A 14,884-nucleotide genomic window follows, 5' to 3' on the forward strand; every position below is an offset into this window, starting at 1 on the left:
AATGCCCATTAGATGATTGTTTTTCACGAGGCCTAGTACCCTGTCAGTTTTCTGTCTTCCTTTCATTCTCCCTCTCCCTCTGAATCTCTCTTTTTATCTTTCAGCTTGCAGCCGTTAGCTCTCAATAAGGGTTGGCACTTGCTTATCCAGCTTTTGCATTTAGCTTGGCTTGCTGCCACCCCTTGATGATTGACTGGCATGTTTACACAGATACAGTGACCCATTCTGCAGTGGGGCCCTGACCAATGAACGTCTGGGGTGAAGAGTTAATTTGCATTCTTTGTGTGGGGCTGGTAAAAGAGGAGGGGCTACAGCAGTCTGCTATCAAACATCAGGATAGGGGTGGCCAAAATGCTGATGTGGTATTGTTATCCTGTGTTATGTTGTGGAGTATACAGTAGGACAACTGCATGTATCATAACAATGCCTTACTTTAGATCTGTTCATCACACATATAGGACACTGGCCAATATCTCATTCAACCTCATTACAAATTGTAGCGCATGTGTTATCATTTCAAATGGAATTTATTTTGTGTGGATGTCAAATGCCACACTGTTAGATAGGGTGTAGATTGCTTGTTGCATAATCAAACTAATGTTAGCAGTTAGCTGAAGGCGAGTGCATGCTTCTCTGTGTCACAAGAAGCCAAATCCACATCTTTTTGAACTGCCTCAACACTTGTAAAAGATCGCTAAGTGCCAATTCTGTTCCATCTGTGACCAAGTGCCAAGGATCAACTCACAGTCCCCCAATGCGTTGATGGTTGTGCCAAATTTGTTATTTTATTCATTTAGTTTTATGATAGATGGCACAATATCACTCTTGAGTATCGTCTGATCCAGTATCTATTTATCATTTTCGACTGATTATGACCTGGTACTCATTAGGAATGCACCGATCTGGCTTTTTTAGTTCTGATACCGATACATAAACTTTGCTCACCAACATTTTGTAACATTGAAATAGTAACATTTAAAATCACTATACACATAATTTTATTTTTGCCATATTCACAGATTTTGCACACTAGTGTTCAGCACTGTTTCAATGTAGAATGGTCTTCATTACCATTTGCTCTGTCTGTATCTACCAGTGTTTGTTAGGGAGTAAAGGATGGTGCTGTAATTTGACCTGTTTTGCTGTACCTTAGAGGTGTCAGGCCAATTATAAGTCATGTTGTTGGTTTTGCACATCATGAGGACCTGCTGGTTTGACTACTACTATGTTAAATTTTTAGTCTAAAGAGCATTGCCATTCATGGAAGTTGTTTTTGGACACATTGTGTAGTCTGTTGAATTGTACATTTGAAAATTGCTGATCTAACACAACCCCTAAGGTGTTCCCTAAGGGATGCCGTTGATGTAATGAGATTGTATTCCAAGTTATTTTGATCTACACTATATGGACAAAAGTATTGGGACACCTGCTTATTCATTGTTTATTTGTAATCTAGGGTATTGCATTCAGCATGTTAAAGCAGTCAGGATGTTGATCACCACCCCATCCCCAACTTTCCAACTCACCCCATCCCATCTCCAACTCCCCAATTCACCCCATCCCCAACTCACCCCATCCCCAACTCCCCTCATCCCATACTCAACTCCCCAACTCACCCCAAGAGTACTGGATGGAGCACTGGATGGATCATTCCAGAGAATACAGTTCTAATGCTCCACAGTTCAATGCTGGTGGGCTTCATGTCCTTCTAGCCCAGGTCTGGCATTAGGCATGGTGCCAATAGGTTCATGTTTACATGCTTCAGAGTGTCTTACTATATTTTCAGTACTTTTCTACAGAGACCAGACAAGTCGTATGTGTGCATTTGCACATTCATGTCAACAGTGGGTGCCGCATTCATTAGAAGGGGTGTCCACAAACATTTGGCCATATAGTGCATTTCTGCTGACATATTTATTGTAAATGTACACACATAGGAAATGACTGCTGATGTTGTGAATCAGGCAATAATTTATTGGCTCCAAAAATCTATCTTTATATCATCAGATCTGTCTCCTATAAGAAGAAGTAAAGACGAGTGTGATTTCTGCTTCTTGAAAGTTGGATTTTGGTTGTCCATAGCAACAGCTCCGGGTGTCTGGCAGTCGAGTCGTCCGCTGAGATACATGTACAGTGCAATATATACGCCTATACAAATGTACTGCTGTTTCTGAATCCATATAGTATTTCAGAAATAGCTGCACTGAGTGGTCAGCTGCGTTGAACAGTCTTGCCTGTCATCAAAAATGATAACATCCAGCATTTTAACATCCAGCAGTTTTGATTGGATTTTTGTCTAATGTGTTAGGGTTTAGAGAAGAAGAACAGCAGCATTTTTTTTGTAACGGGGTGGTACAGAAGCAACACTACAAACGCGAAATACACAAATACAAATTTGCACCTTTTAAGCTCCTGATCTTGCATTCATTTCTTATGACAAACTATCAGCCCCATACTTTGTCGATACATGCTGAGTCAGGACAACATGACATTGACAAGACATCACAGTGTCATTATATTGTCATGAATGAAGCTTTGATTGTTCGATGGGCCCAGATGAGGGAACAGGGTACCGTTACAGATTGGTTAGCAAGCTACATCGCATCTTCCTGTGGCTTACAGTGTGGAATGCAATAATTGCAGCATTGTGCTATGATGTTGCACAGGCCAAAATTATACAGTACATGCTGTATGTTGCACAGCCTCGGAGTATGAAGTGAACTGCTTTCAATCCACCATGAAGACTGTGCACAAATATATCACTGTGCACAACACACCACTGAATTGACGTTAAGCGCACACTAACCTTACAGCACCTTAATCCTCCCAGCAGTAAGGACCTGTAATACAATTACCCCAATTGACCGGGTGCCAGACCTCAGTGGAAAAGAATTAGGCATCACTCTTTGACCCAGTGGAACTTGAGCCAGCAGTACATTCATGCTGTTTCACATGACTAAACAATATACTGTATGCTACTGTATGTAGTGTGATTTCTCAGTGCTGCCGTTGCCTTTAATTTGGAATATAATGAACATAAGCAGAAAATGTGTGTCTTCCATTTTTGAACTGGACACATGAATTGGATTAGAAATGGAATATCAGTATTCATGGGTATCTGTCCTGGGTCTTAGTCAGTATCTGAGCAAATTGTGGTGGCTAGACGACTGGGTCAGAGCATCTGTGTTCCCGGTATGCAGTAGTAGGTACCTAAAGGTTGTCCATAGTAGGATAACTGGTAAATTGATGTGCGTGGGGTGCAGATGACACAGGACACCTTTAGAGGTCTTGTGGATTTCATGCCATGATGGGTCATAGCAAGATTAGGCCGGTGGTTTTAATATAATGGCTGCTTCATGTACTTCCCTCTTCAGTCTTTACAGTAACTCTGATGAAATAAACCAACAATAAGCCCCAAGCAATCTGAACTGCATTCGGAATGAGTGCGCTTGCCCCGAAACCATCCAGCATTAAAGACAGCATGCCCTCTTTATACAGAAATGGAAATAGAAGCACACAGTTTGGTCCAATGTTGATCCATTTTCTTAACCCAAATGTGGATGTTTATGAATCCTAACTGTTCTGATGGCCAATTCTAATGGTTTAATGTGGGCCAAAAGCCAAAGTTTGTGAATGTAGCATTGCAGTTGATGTGACTTATCATTCACAAATATGGCAATATTCCAGGTAACGGTACGAATACCAATGTGGGAAAAAAAATCTGTGGAAGGTGAGTCAGGTTTGAGCAGTAATGTAGTTCAACTGTACCTGGATTTACAATTCTAGTACATGTGCCTTTGTGAAGTGTCCCCACCCAGTGCTAAGCCACCACCTGGTGGAGACCCTGAATGTGAAAAGCCAGTCCTTTTTCCACAGAGTGCATCTTAACTAGCCAGAATAACAATAGCGATTCAGGGAGCGCACTCACTGTAAGACAAAGGAAGAAGCTCATAATGAAGGAAGTGAGTGGTGAGGGACCAAACAATGGCTGTGAGTTTCAACTGCCACCCATTTCCTGGAACAAAGGCCAACTGTCTCCAATTGGATCCCAGCAGATGCACAAAAGGAAGCACAAAGGGAAAAGGTTAGATAGTAGCCATGTTTATGTCAAACTCCACCCTTTTCATTGGGCCCGAAATATGATTTCACAGACACAGTTCTGAAAGCTTGCACCGCTTATATAGCTTTAACTGACCTCTCGTAGTGGATGGCCGGTTGCCTTCCAACTGGTCCTCCAACATTCAGCCATTCAGGCAGCATCAGTGTTTAGAGAGATCCAGAGGCAAGCTGTAGTGCAAAAATATATCAATGTACAGTCTGCATCAAAGAAATGAGGTGTTCTGAGGTTTTACTGGCTACATTTACATTAACGGAGGAGAAGAAAGTATGAAATGTGAGGCAGGCTCTGTTTCTCTAAGCTGCTCACGTAGCCTTTGTGTCATCTCACTGTGCTGAAGATCTCAATCCCACCTCCTGCTCATATGCATTAGAATGGGTCACTCAGACACAGCTGTTGTAAGAAGTGCTGACAGCTGCAGGCAGTTGTCGTTTTGGTGGCTGTGGGTCTATGAGCTGGACAGAACGCTGTGAGATTGTACCTCCTGTGAAAACTGGTGCTCAAGCTCGCTTGTAGAACTTGCGGTATGCTATCTAATGTTTTCCGTTTGGGCTACACTCCATGCCTTTGCTTGGTATTGTTTACTGGCTACCTCCTACTGTCTTGTGATTGATTAGCAAAAAGTGAGTCATGTGCTATTTTTTTCTCAGCTGTGATAAAGGAAGACTTTGCCTGAAAATGCTAACGTGGCTAACATTAGGCTTTTGTTTTGGCTGCATTTCACTGACTTCTCTTGGTATGATTATACTGAGGATCTCTTACTGCCTTGTGAATGATTAGCTAAAAGTTTGTTGACGTTTGTGTTTTGTTTTGTAATGTTTTGTTTCTCTGGCCCAAAAAATGCAAATGTGGCTAATGTGGCTTTGTTTATGTTTTGGTTATTCTCATAGACGTTTCTCTCTCTGTCTTATGTACTGAATATTATTAACTTTCAGCTTTGTTTCTCAGTATTGGAAAGCTAGTCCCACACATTTCAATGTATTCTACTATTGATTACTATACTATATACTATATACTATATATATTACTATTTTGGCATCAATTGTTATTGCATTTGTTTGTTTTGTTATGTACTTTAAATCACTTATACAACTTCACATCAAACATTTGTTTTAGACATTGTATTCAAAATATTCCCAAAAATATTTTGAGAATGGCCAGAAATGATATATATATATATATATATATATATATATATATATATATATATATACATTTGGTTGTATTATATGAAAGGTGACATACAACTAACATTTTGGAATCATTTTAAATATTTATTTGCAGCCAGACAAGTTTTATTTGTTGAAAACATTGATTCCAAACATGTTAGTTGAGTGGTAGAGTAGAGTAGCTGACAGTGCTAAGCGGTTAGCACTCACATTAGCATAACAATAACTATTGCTCAGAATTCTTAGTGCTGTGAGGCCTGTTTCAGTAAATTATTTCTTTGAAATGTTGGAAATTGTCCAAAAATCCGATTTACGTTGTTTACTACAAGGCTAATGTTAGCTAATATGTAAAACTTAGCACTACCCCAAATATCATTGTGCTAGGTACATCATCTCAATCATCACACTTTCCTCAAACCATGTGGAGTTGTCAAGTAAACTCAAATAGATGTGCTTATATAATGACACAATGAATACTACTATGTCTACAAAAACAATAGTAACTCTAGTAACTAGTACCCTGAAGACTTTTGTCCATAAGCTTCCAGACAAAGCAATGGCTCTGAGTTTTAACTGCCATCCAGTTTTCTAAAACAGAGGCCAGCTGGCTTCTACTGAATCCCAGCAGATCCAGTAACAGACAGGTAGCACAAAATGAAAACTCCCACTTGTGTCAAACTCTGCCATTTTCATTTGGAGTGAAAAATGATTTAACAGACACAGTTCTGAAAACTCATATCACTCATATAGCTTTGGCTTTTCATCAGAGTGGATGGTCAGTTTTCTTGGCTGGCAGCTGTGGTGTCCTTGGTCAGAACTATAAAAAAAACTGTATAGGAAATAAAAAAACTTTGACTGCAATGTAAAGAAAAAATCATTTTTAGTGAATTTCTAGTTCCAACTTTAGTGTTTGGATTACCGGAAAGCTTTGACAGTTTGTTGTAAGGCTGTTGAATAAAGCTGTCGAAAATCACAATGACATGATATGTGAGAAGGTTCTGGAGGGCCTATGTCCAGCACAGGTTTGTGATTTCCCTGCTTCAACACACCTACTCAGACTAATGAGTTAAATAAGGTGTGTTTAAACAGAAGATGACCAGACTGTGCTGGACCAGGATTAGGGATGTAGCGCAATACTCACGCCCACATTTAGATTCAGTTTTCGATACTGAGCTCATGATTTGACATTTGACAACTGTATTAGGCATCATAATGAATAAAATGTCTGTTCTCTGCAATACATGAACAAATGTATTGCATTATAATGTCACCTTATATTGTTTGAAACATTATAACACCCCTACCAGGACCATTACACATGAAGCATTACACTTATCTGCATGGCTGTTTCACACGTCACACACAGCTCTGGCAGTGAGAATCATCATCACGCTCAAAGTACTTGTACAGGTTAGTAGTTACGGACAGATTAGAGCTTTGCTAGTGGGCTCTGTAGAATAGTGGTTAAATCACTTGCTCTACACATAAGAGATCAAGGTTCAAACCTTCCCTAAGCTTTCTGTTAGGTACGAGGGATCTGTTGTGGTGAAACCACCAAAGCTCTGGCCCTATCATTGGGAAATCACTGGCCGGGAGTCCAGTAGAGCACAATCTGCATCGTCCTGTTAGCAACAGAATTGGCAGTTAGGGGTCTGTTGAGTCGTCCTGTCATCCAGCCCTTGATTGCATGTTATTATTAGCTATTTTTACCTTGTAGGGATTGTAAAGGTTAGTTTTTACACATCTGCAGTGATGAATAACCAGCATGTCTCTAAGCTTTCCTCTCTTCTCTGCGCAGGTACCACCCGCCTCCCCCGTGACGGCGAGGTTCCAGGGGTGGACTACAACTTCCTGTCCGTGCAGGAGTTCCTGGAGTTGGAGCAGTGCGGAACGCTTTTGGAAATAGGAACTTATGAGGGTAGGCGAAAAATTGCACAGCTGTGTTTAGCATTTACACATTACACCTACATCAGCAACATCACACACCGGAATACACACCATCCTGCTCTGCCTTGCTGTGCGGGAAATGGAAGCGGCTGCTGTCGAGACCACTGTTGTAATGGGAGTTCAGACACACTTGCACACACTGAGAGGAGAAGTGCAGGGATAATGTTTGGCTTGCGTGGCCGCGGTTGGACAGGAGGGAAGGAGTACACACAAACACACACACACAAGCATACACACACACAAAGAATTAAGCATGCTGTCCTCACAGTTCTTCTGGTGGCTACTGTCTCTGGCACACAGGTTTAATCTGTCTGGTACTGTGTGTGTTCCTGGCATCTTTCTCTCTCTCTCTCTCTCTCTCTCTATCTCTCTGCACTCTGTCTGTCTCTGTCTATCTCTGTCTCTTTCTCTCTCAATTTTGTTAATTCACTTTAGTGTCTGCTTCACTGGTGTTAATGTTTATATTGTGATATTACTGCTACCATCAGCATATACATACATAGACATCTTTGACAAAAAATAAAAAAGGGTTCTCCCTCTGTTTCTGTACATTTTCCTCCCCTGGATGCCACTGGATCTTTGGAATTACTGGGTCGTTAACAAGTCAATGTGGGTGATGTTTACAAGAACCCTGTGTGTACAGTAGGCCCACACACCATTCAAGTCCTCACTCTTAGAACTACGCTACTGTCTCCAATTAGCAGTTTCATAGGCCCCAAAATAGAACGCTGTAGGACGCAGCAAAACTAAATAGTTAAATAGTTGATAAATTAGGCATCAAAAATTCAATACATCTCCGTCACAAACTGGAGAATATATTGTAGGGAAATGGTGAAACATGTGAAGTAGAATTTAAGCACATTCACATGACAGTTTGGATATGCATGCAAAAAAAGCATGAATGCTCGTTACTGGTTTTTTTGGGAGTATTTGTGGCCAGAGACTGATGTAAGTGGGATACTCATTCCGACTCATTTAAAGCTCATTTAAATCACAACTAGAAGCCGCTGCTGATCTTTTCATCGAAGGCAGCAAAAACCACATGTTTTAATCAAACCATTCACTGTCCTACAGCATCTTTATAGCTGGACTGTGCAGCTCTGGATGTGAAATGACAGCAGTGACTCGTTTCTTATTCATTTAGCTTAAAATCTTAACAACTGACTGAAGCCCGCCCCATAAGTTGCCTTTGGAACGCTCCATCAAACGTTCCACTCCTGGAAGGTTTTTAACAGAGCATAATTTTGACGCTGTCTGGGGTCTGCTGTCCGTCAACACAGCACTCTAAATTGATATTTACAAGAAGACGGCTGCTTAGAATGATCAGTCCTGTACCAGCACTTATAGGCCTGAACCACAGAAGGATTGGATAGAGATGATAAAACATGACGAGGTAAAGTTATCTAAACTGGTGCTTCCTTTAGACTAACTAGCTTGACAGGGGATTGACAAGGCAGGCTCCCAATTTGGTGAGTCGAATGTGGCACATTAGCAATTACACTGGTATGAATGAGATGAATGAAATGCATCTCAGGCCAAAGCACTACAACAAACCACAGACATTTGCTTTGCATATATGACAAGAGAATGTCATAATAATGTATGTTATCTCCAAGATGGTAACGCTATGGGACTAATGTACATGATGATGAGCGATGGAGTCATTTTGGCCCGGTTGGTCTGTTTGTCCTCGTCACCCCCCAACCCCCAAAATAAGGTTTTCTGTGACGGCATTAATACCTAGTATATGTAAGTTCATAGTCTCTCTCTCTCTCTCTCTCTCTCTCTCTCTCTCTGTCTCTCTCTGTCTGTCTCTTCCCATGTCATGTACTTCATCTCAGTCAGGAAACAAACCTTCTCCAACCAAATCGTCCCTGAAGTTTAAACACTTTTGAAGAGAAAATGATTTTGACGTTTTTGGAATGCAGACTGTACTGCAGTATTGGCTTTTTGACACATCAGCGCTAGCGCTGGGGAAAGAGAAAATCTTGAAGTTAAGCAGTAGCTGTCTGACTTCTTTTAATGTGTATAAGTGTGTGTGTGTGTGTGTGTGGTGTGTCTGCCAGTCTCAGGCCAGAGAAAAGCCTCACTGCGTTCCTTTCCAGCCGTACCGTTCCTGCCCACACATTGTTCCGGACCGTTCTGCTTCCCTCCTCCTTTTTTTCTTTTTTTTTTTTTTTTTTTGCTCTCTGCATAACAACACAGTAAGATACATCTCTCTGTACATCTCTCTCTCCCGAACATCAACGTCTTCTCCCCCTGCATAGGTAACTATTATGGAACACCCAAGCCACCCAGCCAGCCCCCCTGCGGGTCAGTGATCACCCAGGATGCTTTGCGAGACGGCCTTCCTGGCTCCCAGAATTCCACACCCAAGCGCACCAAGTCCTACAATGACATGCAACATGCTCGAGTAGTGCCCGTTGAGCCGACGGAAGATGCAGACTTCGGCACAGACATGAACAACGCTTTCACAGGTATGTGTGTACTGCCTTCTGCAAAGGTTTTCGCACCCCTGGTGAAATGTCACGTTTTGTTGATTTTATAAGTGTGTTAAAATGTGGCATATTGAATATGTCCACGATGTTTTGTATGTGGCACATTTTACGTTTTGTTCTTTTTACAAATTCTGCTCTGGCACGAAGCAAGCATTATTTTTTAAAGAGTTCATGCTCTTATGCAAGTTTATACAAACACTGCAAAGCTGGCACTAACCAGTGCTTGCTTGCTTTTATTATACTGAACTGATAAAACTAAGATAAAGCAAAGGTAACATATAGATCGTATGCAACCAAACCTAACCTTTAGTATTAGGACAGTATGCGATGACAAACTATGGAACTATACAACGGCTATGAAAGTCCTCCGTTAGTGCTACACTATTTATTTATCTACAGTGTTATTTTCGGCTGTTTATTTAGCCCATTGAACTCATTATATTCCATCACTACATAACAGACACAGGTGGTTACTTCCCTGTTGGCTAAGCATGGATTTTGTCTAAAGGAGAGTGTTCGAAAAACTGTAATGGCAGACATAGTTTTTATGTAGCCATGTTTTATAAATTCATTAATACACTATATGTCCAAATGTTTGCTACTTTAAGTTGCACCCATTGCCCACAGCTTGTCTCTTGCCACTGTAGAGAATTACTACCAATAGAATAGAACTCTCTGGAGCATATAAACATGAGCCAATTGTCACCAGGTCACCATGTTAATGCCAGGCGTGGGCTAAAAAGGTAAAAAGCCCCCAGCACTGAGCTGTGGAGCAGTGAAACTGTTTCATGGCGTGATGGTGCTCCATCCAACACTTTTGGAATGAGTAGGGTGGTGGGGTGGGGTGGTGGGGTGATGATCCACCCAGAATTCTCACTAATGCTCTTGTCCAGAATCTAGTAGAAAGCCTTCCCTGGACAGTAGAGACAATTGTAACGATCAACATATTGTAACCCCCTTGATTTGGAAAGAAACAATAAATGTGTGTGTCCCAGTACTTTTGTTCATATAGTGTATGACAGTTCAGAACTGACAAAATCACATTTGACAATTCACAGATATCACATGACGATCATATCAGTCAGAGCAGTGTTTAACCTAAATGTAAAAATAGATATAATGTTTACCATATTACTACATTATGTATGTATGTATGCGCTGAAAGGGTTTGAAAATGAGTATGCAGGCATGCAGGAGTGTGTGTAAGTAAGAGATAGTTCACAAAACCTGCCTTTCTTCACATATTTACAGCCTGAATTACGGTTGAATTTCAGTTGAACATTTACTTTTTTAAATGCCCCCCTCTCACTTCAAAGGAGCTGCCGCTCCATGCAAACCACCCACTGAGCACAGGGCAGGATATCTGTGTTAGGGTTCTCCAATAAATAAATACAATTAAAATCTGAAATTATTCCCATTATTTGTTGTTGGAGTTTGTTCTAAAATCATACATGCTTAATCAAATACTGTACTGACCTGTTATTAGATACATTAACGTTAAGTTCAGGCCATGCCTACAGGACTTCTTATTCTTATTTTGAGCACTAAACAGATGCAGATAATGGCGTTGTATCACACCCTAATTCACACTTAGGCAGTGACACATGTTGTCACTGCTGCTTAACTCAGCAGTGTAAGGATTTACACACAGAGAGTTTCTGAATGTGCAGTAGAATGCTTTAGAACATGCAGATGTGTTTTCGCTGTAGAGGACAATAACTTAGGACTTAATTTAACCGGGTGTACCCAAACTTTTGCATAATACTATGCCATCTGTAAACAATTACAGACAAATTACAGGTGTAACTGTCATTTGTGATATCAGCACCAATATTGGAATTTTCTCCTGATATTGGCCTGATACTGATATCCCTCGATACTGTGCAGCCCTGGTGTGCCTGTGTGATTACTAGCTCGTAAGATGTATTAGCATTCTCCTTGAGTCCTGGTCCACTGAACCTCTTTTCAAAGGAAGTCACGGGCAGTGGGCCAAACAAAAGGTTTTAAGGTCTAGCTTCTCAGCTAGTTTGTGTGTGTGTGTGTATGTATGTGTAGCTCTTCTTTTTGTGTACGTGTTGAATTTGCATGAAACCGTAAATGTCTTTGTTCTGTCTCTTCCTACCTTCTCCTTTAACATTACCCAGAGTTCTTAGCGCGTAGTCTCTTCCCCTCTCCCCTATTGTGCACAGGAGACTCCAGCCGGCAGGAAGTGCACGGCGTGGTGCGAGACAACGCCCCCTCCAACGCGCTCAGCAACGTGGCCTTGTCTCCCCCGGCAATCATGGCCAGCTCCCATCATCCTCAGCTTCCTCCAGAGGACGACCCGCTCGGCCCGTTGCCAGACAACTGGGAGATGGCCTACACAGAGAGTGGCGAGGTCTACTTCATAGAGTAAGAACAACTACTTTACTCACAGTGCAACAGTAAGAGCAGACTGAGCTACTCAGTTGACCTACTAGGCTCCACCCATAAGTACGTTCTTTTTTTATTGAAACAGTAAGCTAACACTGCTGCAAACTTAACTGACTTTACTAAAATGCCCCCAAACAAGCCAGCATGCTTTGTCAAATAAGGTGAAATAGGCTGCAGTGGTAGAGCCAGCCCCTTTGGAGGATCCGGTGGTAAAATGTACTCAAGACAGAATTTAAGTTTAAGTTGGGAACATGTTTGTTTACCACAGGGTGAGATTTTTTAAAATCCCATTCATTTCTATAATGTAGAAATCCAGCTTAGTTCCTTATGTGGTCTACTACAGAAGGATGCATGCCTTCAGAGGTCTATTGAGACTTTTGAGTGGCCTATAATTTTTTCTCATTGAAATATAAAGATTTCTGTCTCTGTTTTTCATCAATGTCACAGAGAAGCTTGACTTTATTGATGGAGCTTGAGGGCACAATGCTTTCACATTTCGACATCCTGTTCAAATGACAGTAAACATTAGTGAATAAACTTTAACATGACATTTCGTCTGCATAACAAATGGGAAATTATGTCCAATTAGGCAAATGAACAAGAATTGTGCATTCAATGTACAAAGTTTTCCATAGAGGATTTTGAGAATCAACATTTAAATATGACTGTGCAGTTTTGCCAGCAATTTCCCTAATTTTATGATTGGCTATGATGAAGGTTTGGGTGGTGTAGATAAAAATAGTATATATTAATATTTTACAGCCTTTTACAGTTGAGCAACAAATTTCTCAACCTTTTTTGAAACAGCTTAAAAGAGTAATATTTCAAAAAATCTGTCAAAAGAATCATAATTAGGTCTGAACAACCTTAATTAAATGCAGTGAGAAATGAACACATTGTTGTCAAGTAGATTCCGAATGTTAATTGCAGTAATAACTAATACAAAAGAACAAAGTCTAATTAGAAATAACCAAGGTCTGTTTTTCACAACATGAAACCAAGGACAAATGGCACCCCAAATATTCCTTTTTTATTTAGACATAGGCAGTGATGACTAAATCTTTACCCTCTACATCTTTCTCTGTACATGTACACAACCAATCACATGGCAGCTACATTCTTCATGAATCTTACCTGATTACATGAAACACGTTTATGTGCACAAAAGGCACAGGATGAGGCACATTAAGGTTGCTGGTATATTTACAATGTTCCCTTATTTTACATCTTCAAAAAATCATCATGAATATATTGAATGCCCAATGTTGCATTGCACACCGCTTTAATGATATTAATATGGAATTCCACCTTAAATTCAGAATCTCTGCATATATCAAAGTCATGGAGAGTGGTTTTATGTGAAATGGTTTACTGCAGAAACAGACTCTGCAGTCTAACGATTTCTTTACAGTGGTGAAGAATGGAACCTAGGGTCACAATGTCACAAAATAGATCAGAGCTATTTTGTTTGCTGTTCAAAATGTCCAAGGAACTAAAAATTGCTGTTTTGGCTTATAGTGCCTTGAACGTGCCTTAACGTTGGCGAAGTTACTATATTAATAAATCCTTATCTGTTTTAGAGGTGAAACAGTGTGATCTCTAGAATGCAGCATTTCACAGCAAATCATTGTTTAATGATTTTTAATGATATAAAAACATTCTGAAAAGAAAAAAACATAAAAAAACCATTGCATCAACTGAATGAATGAAAGAGTCAATTGAGAAAAACTGCATTATCCATATGTCTCCAGTCTGACTGGCATTTTACTCCTTTATCCAATTCATGATGCATTTCAGCTCAGCTCAGTCGCTGAGATGTGTGGACATGTTGATTTAATATTTGGCTTTAAAATGAGTTTCTGTCTCCATCATCATTACGTCATTAGGAGTAGCTTGTGGATATTGTTGTAATGGGTAATCATATTCACACTTGTTGCATTTTATGTTGTCTGTCATTATTTGATCATTTTATGCCTCCGTCCGCTGTCCATACCATCATTTCTCGCACAGAAGGCAGTAAAATGCTGCCCATGAATACAAGCTCTTGAAGAAATGCACTAGAGACACAAATCTTTGCTTTTTTATGGATCTTATTACATGTGACACACCAGATATGTATATGTATACAGCCAAACTAGTTAGTAATTCAGTGATTCGGTATATGATTCAGCCTTTTCACATTTACAGAAGTGGAAGATTTAAAGAGCTTTACAGAGATAAAGTAATATAAGTGAAGTAAAAACAATAATAAGTAAAGTTTAAAAAATGTACATATTGTGCTTGCTGCAGTAGCACTGACTATGTGTGTGCGACGGAAGGAGCTAAATTTAATGCCTAAATTAATTCACAAGCTGCTTCTCCATAAGTCGGATTAAATAAAATCATCAATGATTAGTTGGCAGTTTACTTGCTGATAATGCATGTAATAAATTCTCCTACTGGTCCCTCTGACAGTAAGAAACAGAGCCTGATGTATATGCATTTTTTGTCACATAGGGCTCTGATTTTCATGCAGGTGCAAGTTCAGTCTTACTGGACTTTTAAACAGTTTTAAACAGTCTTTTGACTTTGCGTCATATTTTTGCACTTGCACTGTGATTAAAATATTACCCAGCAAAGATTTTACTTAATGGGAAGCATTCAGACTATAAATAAAGGCTTATTCAAACTTGCTTCACTTCTTATAGGGCTTGCTGAGGTGAAATGCATGGACATTGACAACATTTAGGCTTTTATAAATG

The 14,884-nt window shown here is 40.1% G+C and overlaps 1 protein-coding gene across 12 annotated transcripts in view; it reads left to right on the plus strand.

Annotated features, from left to right (window-relative positions):
• The window catches only part of magi1a (membrane associated guanylate kinase, WW and PDZ domain containing 1a), a 158,730-nt gene that overhangs the window by 88,230 nt on the left and 55,616 nt on the right, over window positions 1-14,884 (plus strand). For all 12 annotated transcript variants that reach the window (XM_072682178.1, XM_072682179.1, XM_072682167.1 and 9 more), the window contains exons 3-5: window positions 7,085-7,204; window positions 9,501-9,710; window positions 11,921-12,122. In XM_072682178.1, the coding sequence (XP_072538279.1) occupies window positions 7,085-7,204; window positions 9,501-9,710; window positions 11,921-12,122 (532 nt within the window). The remainder of the gene's footprint in view (window positions 1-7,084; window positions 7,205-9,500; window positions 9,711-11,920; window positions 12,123-14,884) is intronic.

The sequence above is a fragment of the Salminus brasiliensis genome, chromosome 6 (assembly GCF_030463535.1).
Source record: "Salminus brasiliensis chromosome 6, fSalBra1.hap2, whole genome shotgun sequence".
Taxonomy (NCBI): domain Eukaryota; kingdom Metazoa; phylum Chordata; class Actinopteri; order Characiformes; family Bryconidae; genus Salminus; species Salminus brasiliensis.